General features: G+C 50.5%; 1 protein-coding gene across 1 annotated transcript; it reads left to right on the top strand.

The window, feature by feature from the left end:
• The first annotated feature begins 2,524 nt into the window (after positions 1–2,524).
• Positions 2,525–16,610, top strand: LOC135899165 (uncharacterized). The gene is made up of 4 exons (XM_065428432.1): positions 2,525–3,009; positions 4,129–4,778; positions 6,744–6,979; positions 16,123–16,610. Exons 1-4 carry the CDS (start codon positions 2,682–2,684, stop codon positions 16,484–16,486), a joined length of 1,578 nt encoding a protein of 525 aa, XP_065284504.1. The 5' UTR covers positions 2,525–2,681; the 3' UTR covers positions 16,487–16,610.
• The last annotated feature ends 292 nt before the right edge of the window (positions 16,611–16,902 follow it).

Raw genomic sequence — 16,902 nt, 5'->3', positions numbered from 1 at the left:
CTAGTTTTTATTAACAATGCGCAATTAAAGTAAATACAACCAGCTGGCCCACCAATTTACCAATTTTCTTTACGCACCTTCCCTCGTTTCTTCTTTTTTAGTGCGTGCGTGCGTGCGTGCGCGGGCGCGCGAAGACATCTGCCGTAGCATTGAAAGCTCGCTCGATTTTCGCACTGAATAGAAGGGCGGTATGGCAATGTATGAACACCTCGCGCACAAGCTTGCGGTTATTCAGTAATGCGACGCTCGGGTACTGGTCCTCTAAGAAGCACAACGCTTCACTGTTACTCGTGCTCGGAGAAGACGGTGCCGGTAGGGTCAGTGAAGAACTATACATGTCGTCCGTAGGTGTTTTCCTGGCAGCAACGCCCAAAGTGGTCATCGCTATCGAGCCATAGCAACGACGGTTCCAATCTTCGCTCTACATCTGGCGGAGCGCTAAGATGAGGGAACAAACACTGAGCGCTCAGGTTCGCTGGTCTGAACATGCGGATTCGCGAGGCTGATGAGTGGCAAGAACGCGAACGTTCTACTGCATAGTTCACGCCAAATTCAAGCACTCAAAGTTGCATCCTGCTACAGCTTGCCTTGTCATTATATAAAGCAGCCGCCTGCATATATTTGGTTACCGAAAAATTCCAGCGGAACCTGTCTTAAGACGAATGGCGAGATTACTGCGATTGTTATTGAAACACTGCAGCGACACACCGTAATGCCAACGCAGAAACGCGTCCTATGCTACCCGCCGTGGTGGCGTCGTGGCTTCGGCATTGCGCTGCTTAGCCCGAGGGCGCGGGATCGAATCCCTGCCGCAGCGGTCACATTCGGAAGGGGGCAAAACGCAATAACGCCCCGGTACCGAGCATTGCGTGCGCGTTAATGAACCCCAGGTGGCCGAAATTATGCCGCATGCAGTCCCCCACTATGATGGGGCTTATAATCGTATCGTGATTAATTTTGGCCCGTAAAACCCCAGACTTTATAAACTGGTCCTGTATGAGGCATGTACGCAGCCGGGTTCCTCTCTCATGCTTTGGATGGATGAATGGATGGATGGATGGATGAATGGATAGATGTTACGAGCATCCCCTTTTGGAACAGGGCCGTGGGTTGCGCCACCAAGGTCTTGCTATTATACTGCCTAATGTCCTACCTAGGTTAAAAAACAAAAAAGAAGAAAAAAAAACACTATGAACTCCCACACTCAAATTTTCTGATCCCCAATTGCGAACTGTGCTTTTGTACGTCTCCGTTTTTTGTCGTTTCTCTACTTTTCTTCCACCAATCCTTAAATCGCCTCTTACTAATCCCTATTGCGGACATGTGTACTTTTCCACTGCTCTCGCTGAACCAAAGGGCTTCAAGGATGCCAGTGGTGCCTAAATCGACCGCTGGGTAGACATCTTCACATTCTAATAAAACATGCTTTATAGTTTCCCTAGCTTTACCGCAGCAAGCACATGCTTCCTCTTCCTTCTTATATCTCGCTTTATAGGTGCGTGTTCTAAGGCATCCCCATCTCGCTTCGAAAGGTAATGAGGTTCCCTTTGAGTTATCATACATTGTTTCTTTCCTGATTTCGTTTTTTCCTCTGAAGTATTTACTCATGGCAGGTTTCTTTCATTGAACACGTAGCGCCATCTAGTGGCGCTGCCCCTAAATCAGTGCGCGGCGCTAGTGTGCATGTATGTTCCGACAAGACGATTGCCTGAATATATATGTGGCGGGTTCACTTATAACTCCCTGCATTGAGAAATTTTAAAGGATTTTTTTTTTTTGTCATTGAATAGCGGACATGCACCGTGGAACATACCGAAAGACAAACGTTGGCGTCAAGCAGGTTCATTGAAGAGCGTCTCATACTCCGTGGCACTTACCCAATGTCCCAAGTTGGTCCGACGGTTACTTTCGAACCCCATTCCCTCAGCCCGATGCTGTACCCATTAGATTAGACCATAGACTACCCCTTTACCTAAGTTGGCGGGAAAACGGTTGGAGACCCAACCAGACAGAAAGATAGCCCGCTCAAAGTGCTGAAGTTACAAAAAAAAATTGCTAATCACATTAAACGAGTAATTGTGTTAAAGTGAGCATTACAGAGTTAAAGAAATAATAGATCAATTGTAGAACTGGTGAAAAGTCTAACGGATTACTAGTTTTTATGTACACATAATTCGTTACGTACAAGTCTGATAGGAGTCGCTAGTGCTACCTGCCTTTCTTGTAGTGAACCTGCTATTATTTACGCCTCAAATGTCGGCTGAAAAATTTCTATACAGCATACCATTTCTGAGTAACTGATGATTAGGCACTATATAGCAACAGCAGATGAGTTTCGAATCGGTAGCGCAATTAACAACAGATGATGTGACGACGACGTAGGATCTGCGGCTTTTAGTTCTGTCTTTTCCCATTGTACCTTGCTAGCATCCCTACAAATTCTAGCCTTATGATCATATACATGGAAGCGCTCGTCCATCGATCTGATGCATGGATGTTTCTCAGCTCGTGCCGACAAAGAAAACGTGGCAGCCGGGGCTTGCGCGTGCTCCTTTCCTGTACGCCCTGCCGTCACCGCGAACTACAAGACGAGCTGCTCGCGACACAAACCGAAGGACGAAGCCATCTGCAAACCCGTTGTTTGTCGCCTTGTCTTAAGAAAAAGTAGCGGGAGCAACAACATGGACCATGCGCAGCCGTCTGCTCCTCCGTACGACGCCGCATTCCAGGGCGTTTCTTGCGCGATGCCATCGCTCCTCAGCGGGGAACAAGGTCGGGCACGAGAGCGGCCATGGAACGAACACGGTCAGTGGATACCCACACAAGTCCCGCACTGGCACGCCCAGCGAGCAAGCCTCGAACCGCCCGTCGCGATGCCAGAGCCGGGGAGTACTGCGGCGCAAGATGACAGGCAATACGGTGACGGCGTAGACCACCGACATCCCCTGCCACAGGACCGAACCGCACGAAGTCGCCAAGCCCCAGTCTCATCTATAGGAACGCTGAAGGGTTCGTATGCTAGTACTTCATACATTTCTGGTTGTCTGTAAAGGATATTCAATAAAAAAAATTAGCACTCATCCTCACTAAAGGTACTCGCGAAGAAGTTTCTCGCGTATTCATCGACATTTATTTGCTGACATGTACGAACCTCGCAAGATTCTAAATTAATCGACAGCTTTTTACTTCGTATACCGCGCACTAATTACGTATAGATGGCTTCAAAACTTAAAGTAATATAAACTGTGGAGTAAGTAGTTTACCCGAGGCATTAAAATCATGTTCATCGTTTCCTGCATACTAATCGTCCCGCAAAGATTTTTATGCGAAGCATATTACGAGAGCTCAACCCAGCTCCTCAGGCGCGGCGGTGTCGCCTTGAAACCACGTGACACCGTGACGTCACGACAGAGGAGAAGTGGCTTTGGCTCAACTCTTGCAAGATGGGCTGGGTGGGAATTGAACCAGGGTCTCCGGAGTGTGAGACGGAGACGCTACCACTGAGCCACGAGTACGATACTTCAAAGCGGTACAAAAGCGCCTCTAGTGAATGCGGTGTTGCCTTAGAAACGAGCTGTTTCTAAGGCTCAGGCGTGCGTCGCTTGCTCAGGCACACATTTCGTTGCCGCGCCGAACGCTGCGTTGCTCGACGCTCACCGCGTCCAATGCGAGGCGTCCAAGGCGAAGCAGAGTAGTGCATGAGTTGTTTCTTCGTCTAGCCGAACCAAATATAGCCAAGCAACAGCAGTTCACCAAGCTAAACAGTGGTTCAACAACTAAAATAAAGGCTAGTATGCTTCGCATCCTGGGCTTAACCTTACCTAAGCCACAGCCATTTTTTTTATGAACATTTGTTCGAGGTTGCCTATACTGTTTGCGCTATTTTTGTTCTTTACTTTTGCATAAAGTGACGTGAATGTTTTATTCGCTAATCCCGTAGACTGTTGTACAACATTTTCTAGTCGCTTAGGCTGCTTTTATTTGTTCGGTAAGTAATTCCTTTTTAGGCTGCTTGTGCAGTTTTTACACTAATCCTCGTTAGTGAGGGTCATGGCGCAATCTGAGACTTGAGCACCGTCTTGTGCGTTTAACCTAATATGTCAACGCAACTATTGATTCGATTTGAAGGTCCCTCAGGACGTAGCAGTGCTTCGTTGTCTTTCTGGAGCGCCCACTCTGCACCGGACGGCGAGAGCAGCTCGGTGAACTCAGCGAGCAGCCTCGAGACGACGGCCACGCCGAACGCGGCCAGCGATGGGCAGCAGATCGCCGAGTCCGAGAAGCGACGCTCCAAGCACGCGCTTCTCGCCGCGCCGTTTCCCTGGGCCACGTGCGTGCCCATGGCGGGACTGACGGCGCTCGCCGCCGTGCTCTTGCTGTTCGTGATCTCTATCGTGGTGCGAGCGGACATGGTCATGCTGCAGCCCCTGGTGACGCAGTACTACGTCGACGAAGGCGCCCTGGGGAAGTCGTGGCGCCGCGCACTTACCGCGAACGACAGCAACGACCTGGTACATACCAGCGGAGAACTGCTCGAAGGACGAACGACCCGAGTGTCCGGCGTTACCGTTACCAGATTGGTGACGAGGAGTGCCCGGAAGAAAGCCGTGACCTCCGTGATAACAACGGCCCGGGCAAAGAGCTACGCGCGTCGCGCCAGCAAACGGCTCTTGACGAGACACGGGAAGAAGGAGCGTTCGCGGAAGAAGCCCGCCGCTGGCGAGTACGGTGCTCAGGATGACGAGGAGGACGCGCTGGTCTTTCCGTTTCGACGACCGGTGAGTATACATTTGTTATCTATTCGCGTGAATAGATGCGGTTTGAAGTATACGAAGGAGTCTCGTCTTTTGATACTAACAGATTTTAAAGCGAAGCAGCAATGATTTCGTTGCCTGTCTCCCCGCGATTGGGTTTGCCGTCGTCGGCTATCTGGGCCACTATTTTATAGCGATGCCTTATGCCTTATTCCATGCTATTCTTATAATCCAACACACAGCCGCCTGATACCGTTGAAAATGTGGGCAGACCGTCGCTCTGACCACTCGCCAAGCGCGAAAAGCCTGAAAAAGCATAGAATCGGAAAAGGCATCGCTACAAAATACCGGCCCTGGCCGAGTAGGTAGACTCTATTGTTGCTTGGATACCCGGATACGATCACTTTCCACGAGGATGTGCTTGACTCGCCACCGGATGCGTCAAAGCGCTTCTGGCCCTTCTGGCGCTATGCCGAGCCAACACCGCCATGCTTGCTATCTTCGCACAGGAACGCTCTCGGCCGTCTGCTTCGTCGCGTCCAATGCCGAGTCGCACAACATTTTGCGAATGTGATATGAGGCAGTTTTAGTTCGGCGTCCGCAGCAGCTCTGCGTATACGCAGGAATCCCGTGGAGGCGACAGCGCGCATGCGCAGTACACAGGAGCATGCATAGTCCCTTGCGTGCGCCCGCAGCTTTGTAGCATCGGCCGCTGCCTTTGCGGGACGTTCTCGCGTGTTCTCGCGAGCCCACGAGGGCGCATTTATTTATATGTCCCTTGCCGAAGATATGACTCCGGCTTTTATAGATAGCCGTCTTAAAATACAATGAGATGCATAAATAAAAGGATAGTTCCTTCAGAGACGGCTCCAAGCTGAGCGCGCTGAATGACGTAAGCAGAACGTCGTCTCGAGGCACAGCTTGGCGCTCGCTGCAGCCTCCCAGTTTCGGCTTCGCGCACTCTGGTGGCCGAATTTTGTCCTGACACAGTCCCGTTGGTAACCGCAATTTTCCAGATCCAAAAGTTGATGTGGCTCGTACAGAGAGCTCACTTCAATTTTCCGATTACGATGAGCCTGCTGACACAAAAAATTAATTGATTTTTATTAATTAGCGACTAACTCTACCACGCATCACTCGTCACCCCGTGGTCGGCTCCACTGATGGCATGTAACTGAAAGCACCGTCCTTTTATTTCAATATGGCTATTCCTAAATATTACTTCAATTCTACAATACACCCGGTATATTCATAGGTAATGCCTGCACGGACGTGTCTTTTAAACGCCAATTACAAGCAGCACAGACGTCCTTTGCAATTATCTGGTTGCACAAACAAGTAACAGGAAACTATATGGGTCAGTCGTCCTGGAATACGACTGAAATAAAATAGCATCTTGTCTTCCAGGTGATTACGAGTTGCAGCTCTTAGCTCTTAGAGCTAAGATATGCTCTTAGACGGTCTTAGCACTTAGAGATGCAGCTGTTCTAGGATTTGAAGTGGTATTGGTTGGTAAAACCCTATAGAAATATTGTACGCAACATTTCAAATGACACCGTTTCTTCATTCTTCCGTATTGATATAAACATTTAAACTTAGCTGTAGCCTCCCCTCTGCTCGAGTAGTTCGCAGAGCTCTATAATATAAACGCCGTGGGCAGCAACTCAAAGAGAAATGTTTGAGTTAGACGCGTGACATCACGCAATCGTGCTGCTCCGTCAGAAGAGGGCTGGTGATAATTATGAAGAAAAGAATACGCCCTTCGTGCGCCTGTGTTGTTCTGCATCACGCAGTCCAGAAACGTGCTCTTCCTGAAGATGCCAATATTTGGGCAAGCTTCAGCTGCCACCGAGGTTTCGTCATTTCGAGGTGAAACAATTCGGAGAAAAGCGCGCACTGCACGTATATACCGTGATTCATCCGTGTACGCGCTCCGTACGAGTGAGGAGGGTTCATGTCCGAGACGGTTCGCCCGTGATCTTCGCGCAGGCCCGTCCATCTTGCGGCTCCGTGTTCTACACCTTCTGCGGGCGTCCACCGCTCGAGTTCCACTACCGTCTTGCGGCGAACGCTTGCGTCCGGACGAACACGCTGGAGGCGGCGGACCTCTGCAACCGAGGTGGGAATCGGTTCGCCTCCCTCGACGACTGCCTGGAGAGCTGCGTCTCCCCGAAGCGCCCGGCCGAAAAATGCTTCGACAGGACCCTCTTCACGCGTTGCGCCAGGTATGAGCGGACGGCGGTCGCCGTTTCGGAAATGTATCCAACGATGTGCGAAATAAAGCTCGCAGTCGGCGTCAAACGTTGATGGACAACCGGCGTCAGCAAAAACAGAACCTAAACATTTCCGCAGCCTAATTGGTATTCAATCTGCCATCATATTTTCTAGTATGTGCGAAACGCGCAGTGTTGTACTGTTTTGCTGCCTACGGTCACAAACAACGGGGAAATTCGTTTTCTCACATCCCATGGTACGCCATCTTCTGACGCCGACTGTAACTTAGTGCATCGGAACTGAAACTTTGGCGAGCTTGTAAGAATTCATATTTGACTTAAAGCGCAAGAAACGGGGACACACGAAGGAAAGCCAGACCCGACAAGTATTTAGTGCGTGAATATACCGGGTGTCCAGTTAACTTGGACCAAGAGTTTAAAAAAAAAAGGAGCTTTAGAGAAATCATACCGACTGCATAGAAGCGGCAGTCGTGTACATTTATAGCCAGTATATATTTTTTTCATCCCGAAGTATTAAGTGCTTTTAATTAGTCCTTTTTTAAATTATTGCTTGAATGGGAAACATGTAAATTACAATGTTGTAGGGCAACTTCAATAACCTCCGAATCAAACATTTATTTTGTGCGGAAATGTGCCTCGTTGTCGCTTTTCTTTTTCCACGAAAAAACACAAAAGCCCGCGAAATACGCGAAATATGAAATAGATGCACGATCGCGCGCCTATGCTCAAGGGCCTCCAAGCAACCTCTGAAAGATATGCGGCTGCATTCGTTTATCGCCGCATCGTACAAGACTTCGTCATGTACAGGCTCGTCCACTCTTAGGGTGAACACGGCTCACCGTGGCCGCGCTCCGCGGGGCGCCAGTGCGTCCGGTGCGGCGGCGCATCGAAGCGAAGTAGCGCAGGCGCACACGGACCCAGGGGAGGTGCTTCGCGTCGTCTGCTACAGCGCTGGAGCGCACCGCCTCTTTGCTGTACACTTCGCTAGTGACTGAGTGACCGAGGCGGCATTGCGGGAAGGCGTACTTCACTAACTGGAGCATTTTCCAGCTGGTTCCGTCTACAGCTTGTGAACAGCCTGCTTAATCAATATACATAAACAGAAACACGAATCTCACCACATAAATCACTTAGCATGTTTTTTTATAAGTGATGAAGGTAAAAATACAGTCATTTTCTTCGCGTGGACGAGCCTGTACATATAGCGTGGTGTGATAAGCGTCATCATCTGCGGAGGCAAGTATGTTGTGCTCCATCATGAGGCACTCGGGGTAGCTTTAACCTTCGCGTGTCATGAAACAAAGCTAGAAGAGAAATTCAACCAATGTAAAAAAAATTTTGAAGGACTCTTAAACTTCGCCTCGATAGCATTCAAAGATCCGTGACTGCTTCTCACGGTTCCCGGCAACTGGAGCGCGTGTAACCGTAATATTCACCGGGAAACGCTCGTCGCGAACGCTACACTCTAATGGTATCTTCGACTGGTCGCCTGTATGCCCCAAAGCAGAGTCGGGTAGATCGGTCGTTTCCCGAGCTCAAAGGTAGGGGACAAGCGCGCAAGCCGAACCTGCGACTCGCTCTCGGAGGAGGAAATTTCTGATGCGAAACCACGTGACTACTGCCAACGTCCGATGTTTCGCCTATCCAAAGCTCCCGGCGCTGCCGGAAAAACCGGCGGACGTGCCGGACGAACGTTCGTCGAGACGCCAGCATGCAGTGGCCTAGGTTGCCAAGGTTACGGTGGGCCGTCGCCAACAGCAGCGACGCGGCGCTGCGATGACGTTTCAATCTCGATGACTGCTCCGACGACAGGGCTCGGAGCGCGATCGAGAAGAACCAGCCGAACGCAGGGCGCGCACCCTGTTTCAACCAGCCGGAGACAACGCCGCTCGCGAGAGCGCTCCAGAGTGCTCAGAAACGACCAGCCGAAGATAGCATAAAAAAAGTTTGCACCCTTTGGGGTGTATATCTGCCACACAACGATAATCATCATCTCCCTTGATGCGTTTCCTTTCGTTAACGCTGCGAACCCGGTAATTTCCAGTAACGAACGGCATGCGCGTTATCAGCTGCATCACATAGCATTTCCGACAGGAAAGTAGCGGGCGCGGCGTTTTCAAGAAAGGAAAGGCATCGAGGCAGATGACGATTATTATTGTGTGGCAGAGATACACTGCAAAGGGTGCAAACTTTTTTTAGAATGTATGCACGAAGGCGGCCTTTGTGGTGATTGATTGATGGATGGATGGCCGACGGACGGACGGACGGACTTCAAACTAGTCCAGCCCATATCACCCTGCACAGCTTCATTTGTAGCCTTCCCGTCCCACTGACGTCCCACTGACCTCTGGTTCCCATCGAGTCCTGATTGTACCTCCGATTTAAAGCAAACAACCGCACTTCCAAACATAAGTCCTGGAACCATTACGCCTTTCCACATACCTCGGCATTGCAAGGAACCGGGCGCACCGCTCCGTGGCTCACAAGACACGCATCGCGCCGGCGCGCGCAAATGGCGGACGCTGCGGCTGGTCTGTGCACTCCGCGGCCGGTCTCTGTGTGTGAAGGGGTTGGTTTGAGCTTTCGCGTAATAGAATTAGGTTTTCTCGCATCATCAAATTACAATCCGAGAGCTGTCGTGTCTGTAGGTTGTGTATAAGTCACAGTTTACGATTTTTTCGCGTATTTTAGCTTGGGAAATTCAATTAATTTAGTAAATTCCTTGCGTCAAATGGAGGGCCTGGGTATAAATGGTTTTAAAAAAAAATTGTTTTGCCGACACGACGTCTGACGCCGGACGCTGACGCAGCACGCCGGGTTTTCTGGCGGAATATTACAGTGCCAAGTGCATCGTCACGGTTTCCCAGCCTCCCCCCTACGGCTCCGCTACGCTTATCAATGGGTCATCGGCAGGTTCTCATGATGCTGTGACCATCACATAGCGTGAAGCCCTGTATCGAGCTGGCACCACTGGTAAAGCAATGTATCCCTGGCTATTCGCTTGGGAGCACTTGAGTAGCGGTGCGTGAGCGCGTATCTATTTCGTATTTTGGTTGTTTCGCGCACTTTTGTTTTTTTCTCGGAAAAACCAACAACACAAAGCTGCGCAAGAAACAAATGCTTGATTCGGACGTTATTTGAGGTGCCCTACATCTTTGTGATTGACATATTTGCGATTGACGCAATAATTAGAAATTTCACTAATTAGAATTTAATACTACGTGATGAAAAAATTCTGACTGTAAGTACGCAAGACTACGGCTACTACGCAGTCGGTTAGATTTCTCTAGAGCTCTTGGGTTTTATAAACACCTTGGTCCAAGTTAACTGGGGCACGCGGTATATAGACGCAATCTTGTGAGGCTAGGCGGGCAGCAGTTGTCCGTCGGCGGGAGCATGTCTCATTAGAGAAGTAGATTAGGGCTGAAATCGGGCCCTTCCGTAATTCCGTGTGGGAAGCAAGGGTACCGTGGGGAGGTCAGTTTTCAACATATAGTTTGCTTGATAGGTTTGCCATGCTTCCAACTTTACTAATCACATCATTCCACTTAATAATTTGCCATCTTCGATTGCATTTTCCCTCAATTGCAACTATTATGTAAAGACATGTTATTGCTGCTACTCTGTAGCGGATGATTGGAACGATATAGTGTGTCGCCCTCTCCAGCGCTTTCAAGTGGGTCGTCCTTTTCTTCTCTTTTACTCGGGAATGCCACTTGCGCTCGGGGTCCGTGCCCCGCTATGGGAACTCCGGAATCAGAGCCAGCAGTCCAAGAAGGGGAGGATAAAGTAAGTCGTGAGCGCGAGCGGTGGTTCGAGGCACGGCTGGGCGCTCTTGGGCGTGGCCGGCCAGGACTGGGACCTGCTGGCGTGGAGTGAGGGACCGCGCCGTTCCCACACTGGCGCCCAACGTGGTGTCCCGGCTGCGTTTCGGGACTGACCATGATCGTAGGGAAGGCGGGCGGCGCCCGTTCCACGCTCAGTAGCGGCGCCTGCCTGGCCTGGTACGTAACCATCTCTGCGGTGCGAGCTGCAACTCTGGCGTTCGCTGAGCGTTTCCGCCGGCTTCTCCTCTGTCACCGTTATCGGGTCTGGCGTGGGACACGGGGGCAGAGCGGTATCCGACGCGCTGCTGAGGCTCCCGGTGCCACCGTTAGCGAAGGGACTTGCCGGCGCGGCTAGTGCATCAACGTGACAAGTTGTCGAAGCACGGAGACCACGCGTGGCTCCAAACCCGGCGGCGCGGCCGAGTACAGCCACTCGGAGACGTCGAAGGGCGACGACGACTTGACCGTTGACGGTAAGGGAGCTGCCAAGGCACGCAAAGGTAAGCTGTCAAAGAAAACGGCTCGGAAGAACCCCTTGTCGGGTAGCGAAGCCGAGAATAGGAGCGGCACGTCGTCCTCTTCCGAGCCCGAGGAGGGCAACGTCTCGGATTCTGGCGCCGGTTCCTCGGCTCCGGCCGGCGGAAGCGGCAGCGAAGACGACGATGATGACGATTCCGAAGAAGAGTTCAGCGACGGCTACGACGAGGACCTCATAGGCGCTTGAGGTCAGTTGCCAACAGTAGTGATGGCGGCCAGTGGTTACTAGCAGTACCCCGCAGTCTGCGTTCTGAAATATGCGCGTCATTCCACTCTAATCCGCGCTGTGCACACTCTGGAGTATTCAAAACTTACCAGCGCATTCGACAGTGGTACTACGCGCGACGTGCAGCTACGTTCAGAAGTTCATTCGCTCGTGCTGTTAAGAACGGCCAGCTGCAGTGCAAGTTTTGCCGCCCAGTTGCGACTGTGGCGGCAACTTTCCTGGAGCGTCGCCGCACACCTCTAGCCACGGCGTGACTAGTCGCCTGTGTGTGAACATTACGTGCGTCCTCGACTCTCCGTCGCTGGAGCCGAGTTTGACGAAGTCGCCATTATGACTAAACGGGCTCGGCGGACCAACTATTCTTACTGAGCCGCGGGAACGTCCACTGACACCCCTTCCCACGCGCCGACCAAGACGCCAGACAATGGGCGGCGGGCGGGCGCGCTGCAGCTCAGGGAATAAATGCTCCTACGGTGCCGGGTCGTCTCCCCTACGGTACCTCGTCTCCCCTACGGTGCCTGGTCAACTTACCTACGGTGCTTGGACCACCGTTTCCGTCACCTGGGTATCGGGGGAGGACCGAGTGTTTATAAACTGCTGTTGTGCGGCTGCTCAGGACACTCTCTCTCAAGCAGTCATGTTAGACTGATGTACTTTCTCAGACAGTCATGTTAGACTGATATAAATACTGTAAATAAACCCACATGCCTCGTTCTCGATGAGAAGCAGTCCTTCCCTTCATCAACGTCCTCAGCGTGGATAAGTTGGACGACGGCATGGGCCAGCTACCTTCTAATTGATGCCCGACTCCAATCTCGACAACGGATCACGAGCGATGGGACTGAACCCCCAATCATAACAGTGCCCCGATTGTCAGCACCGGAAATCTTCACCGGGACTATAGCCCGCCGCTCTGCAACCGTTACCTTCCCCTACCGGCAGTTCGGGCGCGTCAGCATCGATTTGTATAGGCCGCTTCCCCTGACATCTGTTGGTAACCACTGGGCCATCGTGCGTGCCTATTAGCCACCTCAGGCGATACGCCGAAACTGCCACCCTCCCAGCGGCTACAGCGCGCGATGTGGCCTCCTCCTTGAACGCCGATTCATACTGCGGCATGGTCCACCAAAGGAGTTGCTCAGCGATCGCGGACGTGTCTTCTCACCACCCAACCTGAAAGAGTGCCGCGTTGTGGACCGCACAAGTACTGTTTACCATCCGCAGACCAATGGCCAAAGCGCTTTAACCGTACGCTCGGCGATATACTCGCGATGTACGTAGCCTCCGACCACACAAATTTGGATGCCGTCCTACCCTTCGCAACTTGCGCCCACAATACCGCTGCTCATAACGCCACCGGCTTTTCAGTCTTTTTCCTATTGTACGGCCGGCACCCGTCGCGCACAATGGACACAATCCTTCCATGCAAGTCGGATGCATCTGAGTGTGCGCCTATTTCTGCCACAGCCATACATGCCGAAGAGTGTCGCGATCTCGCGCGGGCCTTCAGACCACCAAGAGCGCCAGAAGAGCGTTCGCGATGACGCAACTTCTGCGCCCATGTTCCTCCCCGGAGTGCTTGCGTGGCTCTCGGTCCCTTCCACTGCACCTGGTCCCTCGTCGAAACTATTGCCCAAGTGTGAAGGTCCCTAACGTGTCGTCGCACGCACATCTTCGGTAAACTACGTGATCGAGCCCGCTGAACCCTCTTCGGACATGCACCGTCGTGGACGAAATATAGTCAACGTCGACTGTCTCAACACCTACTATATATGACCGACGCATAGTGACAAGCTGTTAGGTCCCCGGGTGGCGACCTTTTCGTTCCCGGGGGTAATTGTAGAGAAGGATTGGAAAGGTATGGTGGATCGTCCTCAGCCACACTTTAGCTAAAACACAGAAAATATGAACCTAAACAGAAATCAATTTTTCAGCAATTTTTTGAGCATGTGGTGGGTTCACAGCCAAATTAGGCTAATAGTGTTTTTTTATCCATTGTATCAAAAGAAATGCTGCTATGTATTGTTTGAACTTGATATATTATATCGTAGTGTTGAAATGCAATTACGTTTTACTCCTGTTTCTGCTATACCGCTGTATTATGTTTTTTTCGTTACTTCTCAGTGCATTGTATATTTGAATTTTTACTTTGTATTACATTAAACTTAATTGAAATTCTGCGTTGTGTATGGTTCCTTGATTCATGATGTATGTCAAATTGTACTTTTTTTCCCTTCACTGCTGCCATTTTGTAAATGGGCCCCGGACCCCGTCAAGCTGCTTCAAGGCAGCTTTTTGTCCCCGGCCTTTTCCTCTTGGAGAAATAAATGAATCTTGAATCTTGAATGCCGCTCGCGCTCGGGGTCCGTGCCCCGCTGAGACTGTCGCCGCTGCCCTGCTCATAGTCCGAGCAAATGAACACCTTAACACTACGAATAACGTTTAGTAAAGCCGTGAACGGTACTAGTTGGTGGACTTTCATGACTGTATTGCGCTTGTTATTACACTTAGTATTACACTACCAACTCTGTCTAGTTGGCAGTTTGCACCACGTACGTCCACTTTTTGTTCCTTTTTGTCAATCGTGCTACGGCGAATTAGATGGCCTACCCAGCTCTTCTTCCATTCAATCTCAGCTATATAATGTAAGCTAAACCAGCTTTCTCCCGAATCCATCTCGCCGTCTTCCTATATCTTAGCATTACGCTTATTATAATTCCTTACATACCACTCATTGCGTTTCTTATATATAATCTTCTCAGGCATCATAGTTATTGTCAAGTTTTGGCTCTGCAGAAGTACAGGTAGGAACAGGATTTAGATGGTCCCGTATTAGTAGAATTCAGTGGTTGAGGGCTTTTATAATAATTAATTGGCACGGGTCAGACGTCAGCACTGCTTATGATGGTTATTGATGGTTATGATGACTAGTTTGCCAATAACATTAGGCGATAACTTAACTGCCACGTTTGCACCATGGTGTTGATGACTTTAATGTCGGAGCAAATATGTATACTCGAGGTGCAAGGTTTCTTGACGCATAATGCGAAGGATCACTACAATTTAAGTGCGCCTGTCACTTTGTCATTAGTGCCATTCAGACATTCGTTAAGTGAGGTTTAAAAAATTATATAAAGAAGCTGCAATCAAACAAGAGGAGCTACTCTGCTTTTGCCGTCCCACCGTTTCCCTGATCACTGCAATTAAATGGTACCAAACGGAAATTCGAGACCACGTCTTCTAACACGGAGTGAGACGACAGAACGGAGCTTTGTTGCAAGTGACATACGTTAGTCAACCGGTGCTGGCGTAGCACAGCGTTATCGAGCAATTTGATATTAGTCTGCGCTACTTCTTTTGTCATTAAATGCGTCATTCCTGAATCTTACGACGGCTTCGGCTCTGTGAAGTTTCTTTCATAATTCAAATCGCAAAGTGAAGGAAATTAGAAGTTTACATATAACTTCTAATTTCCACGTTTTCCAGGCATTTTCTTCTTTTTTCTTTTCTTCCGATAGCCCACGACGCTTTGGAACACCTATTCTGGGATATTGAGCTCACGCCGAAGATATATATATATATATGCTGGAAATTTGATAAGCAGTAATTAGCACAAGCTACAAGAAATAATAATACAACACTCGGGTAAAACTACGTACTCGCAGCGGTGAATATGGTCTTGAATCCACTACAAGCGCTGCTACGGCTTAAAATGGACTATGGCCGGCTTCTGACTGGTCATCATATCGCAAATACAATATTTCAAAGCGCGATACAGCGCAAGCTAAGAATTCAACCGCATGAGCAATTTGGATCCTCACTGTGATCAAATTCGTTAAAGTATAGGGTTTTACGTGCCAAAACCACTTTCTGATTATGAGGCACGCAGTAGTGGAGGACTCCGAAAATTTCGACCACCTGGGTTCCGTAACGGGCACCTAAGTGTAAGTACACGGGTGTTTTCGCATTTCGGCCCCATCGAAATGCAGCCGCCTTGGCCGAGATTCGATACCGCGATCTCGTGCTCAGCAGCCCAACACCATAGCCACTGAGCAACCATGGCGGGTACTGGGATCAAATTCATTGGGACATTTACGGCAACAAACGCAAACCGAAATGGGGCGTGAGAAGGGCAGACAAGATGTTCCCGTTATCTACGTTTTCCCGCTGCAATATATTGTATATTTATGTAATAAGGCTGACTCAGCTCAAAAAAAAAGAAAGAAATACAGGTGCATGATACGACCTTTAGGCCTACGGTGTTTGGTTGTCAGAAGTATGACGACTGAACGCCGTAGGTCTTAAGATAGCATCTTGCACCATGTTTTTTTTTTCATCTTCTTTCTTTCATTACCAGCTTGGCTAACGTGTGCCGGGCCACGCGGTAAAGGCGCGAACTGCGGTGACTGACCATTACCATTGCCATTTGACGTGAGCAATTTCGATCGTAAGTCAATCTGCTTTAGACATGTGTAACGCGATTGAAGCCGGGTCGCCTTGCCGATGAATCTGTCACGCGCTGTCTCCTCCCGACCCCTACACAGGCAGGACACCCTGTCCACTTGGTGGCACCACGATGGCAGGAAATGCACGCCCTGGCCATTCCCCTCGGGCGGCTGCCCCGGCAACGGGAGCACGGTCTTCAGCACGGCTCAAGAATGCCGGAAGCGGTGCGAGGGCCGACAACACGGACCGCGGTGTCGGCGTCCCGAGGTGGTCGCATGCGGGCGCCGTCACCTGAAGTACCCGTACTTCGCCTTCCGGGACCCGAAGGAAGGCCGCGTGCGGTGCCTGCGGTCTTCGATGGGCGTGCTGCGAGGCCACCGGTGCCTGGCTGGCGCCAACCGCTTCCGCAGTCACGGGGCCTGCGTCTCTTCGTGTAGAAAGCGGCCTCCATCACTCGGCTAGCTATAGCTGGGCGCGTTCGCGTGATTGCCTTCCTTCGCGAACAATGTACCTGTTCATGCGGGAAGGCCTTTTTTTTTATAAAGTTTCTAGCTTTGCAGTGCTTCCAGCGATTGCGACAATTTTACACGCTGGCTACGAGCTTGTTTAAATGTGGGCGCCCAAGCAAGGTGCTTTAAGGCAGCCTCACATCAGCGTTTTTACTGGCGTTTTCAGGTGTTGCGTCTCTCGGCGTCGAAGCACGAATGGCGCCAGACGGCGTGCCCAACAACATGAGGAGTACGGAGGATAGCGCCAGCCCACCATAGCACAATGTAACCACGTGGATTTAACTCGGAGCAGTGTGTAAAGTCAATGATGTGAGCTATAAGAAATATTCCTGATTATGGTACTCGTGCCTCACTATTAGTTCTACAGCA

This window comes from Dermacentor albipictus, chromosome 5 (genome assembly GCF_038994185.2).
Source record: "Dermacentor albipictus isolate Rhodes 1998 colony chromosome 5, USDA_Dalb.pri_finalv2, whole genome shotgun sequence".
Lineage (NCBI taxonomy): Eukaryota > Metazoa > Arthropoda > Arachnida > Ixodida > Ixodidae > Dermacentor > Dermacentor albipictus.
This window is presented reverse-complemented; position numbering and strand designations above follow the sequence as displayed.

Coding starts and splice junctions, on each gene's coding strand:
- LOC135899165 (XM_065428432.1), top strand. CDS start 2,682: ATGGACCATGCGCAGCCGTCTGCTCCTCCGTACGACGCCGCATTCCAG. Junction 3,010..4,128: donor ATCTATAGGAACGCTGAAGG/GTTCGTATGCTA, acceptor TTCGATTTGAAG/GTCCCTCAGGACGTAGCAGT. Junction 4,779..6,743: donor TCTTTCCGTTTCGACGACCG/GTGAGTATACAT, acceptor ATCTTCGCGCAG/GCCCGTCCATCTTGCGGCTC.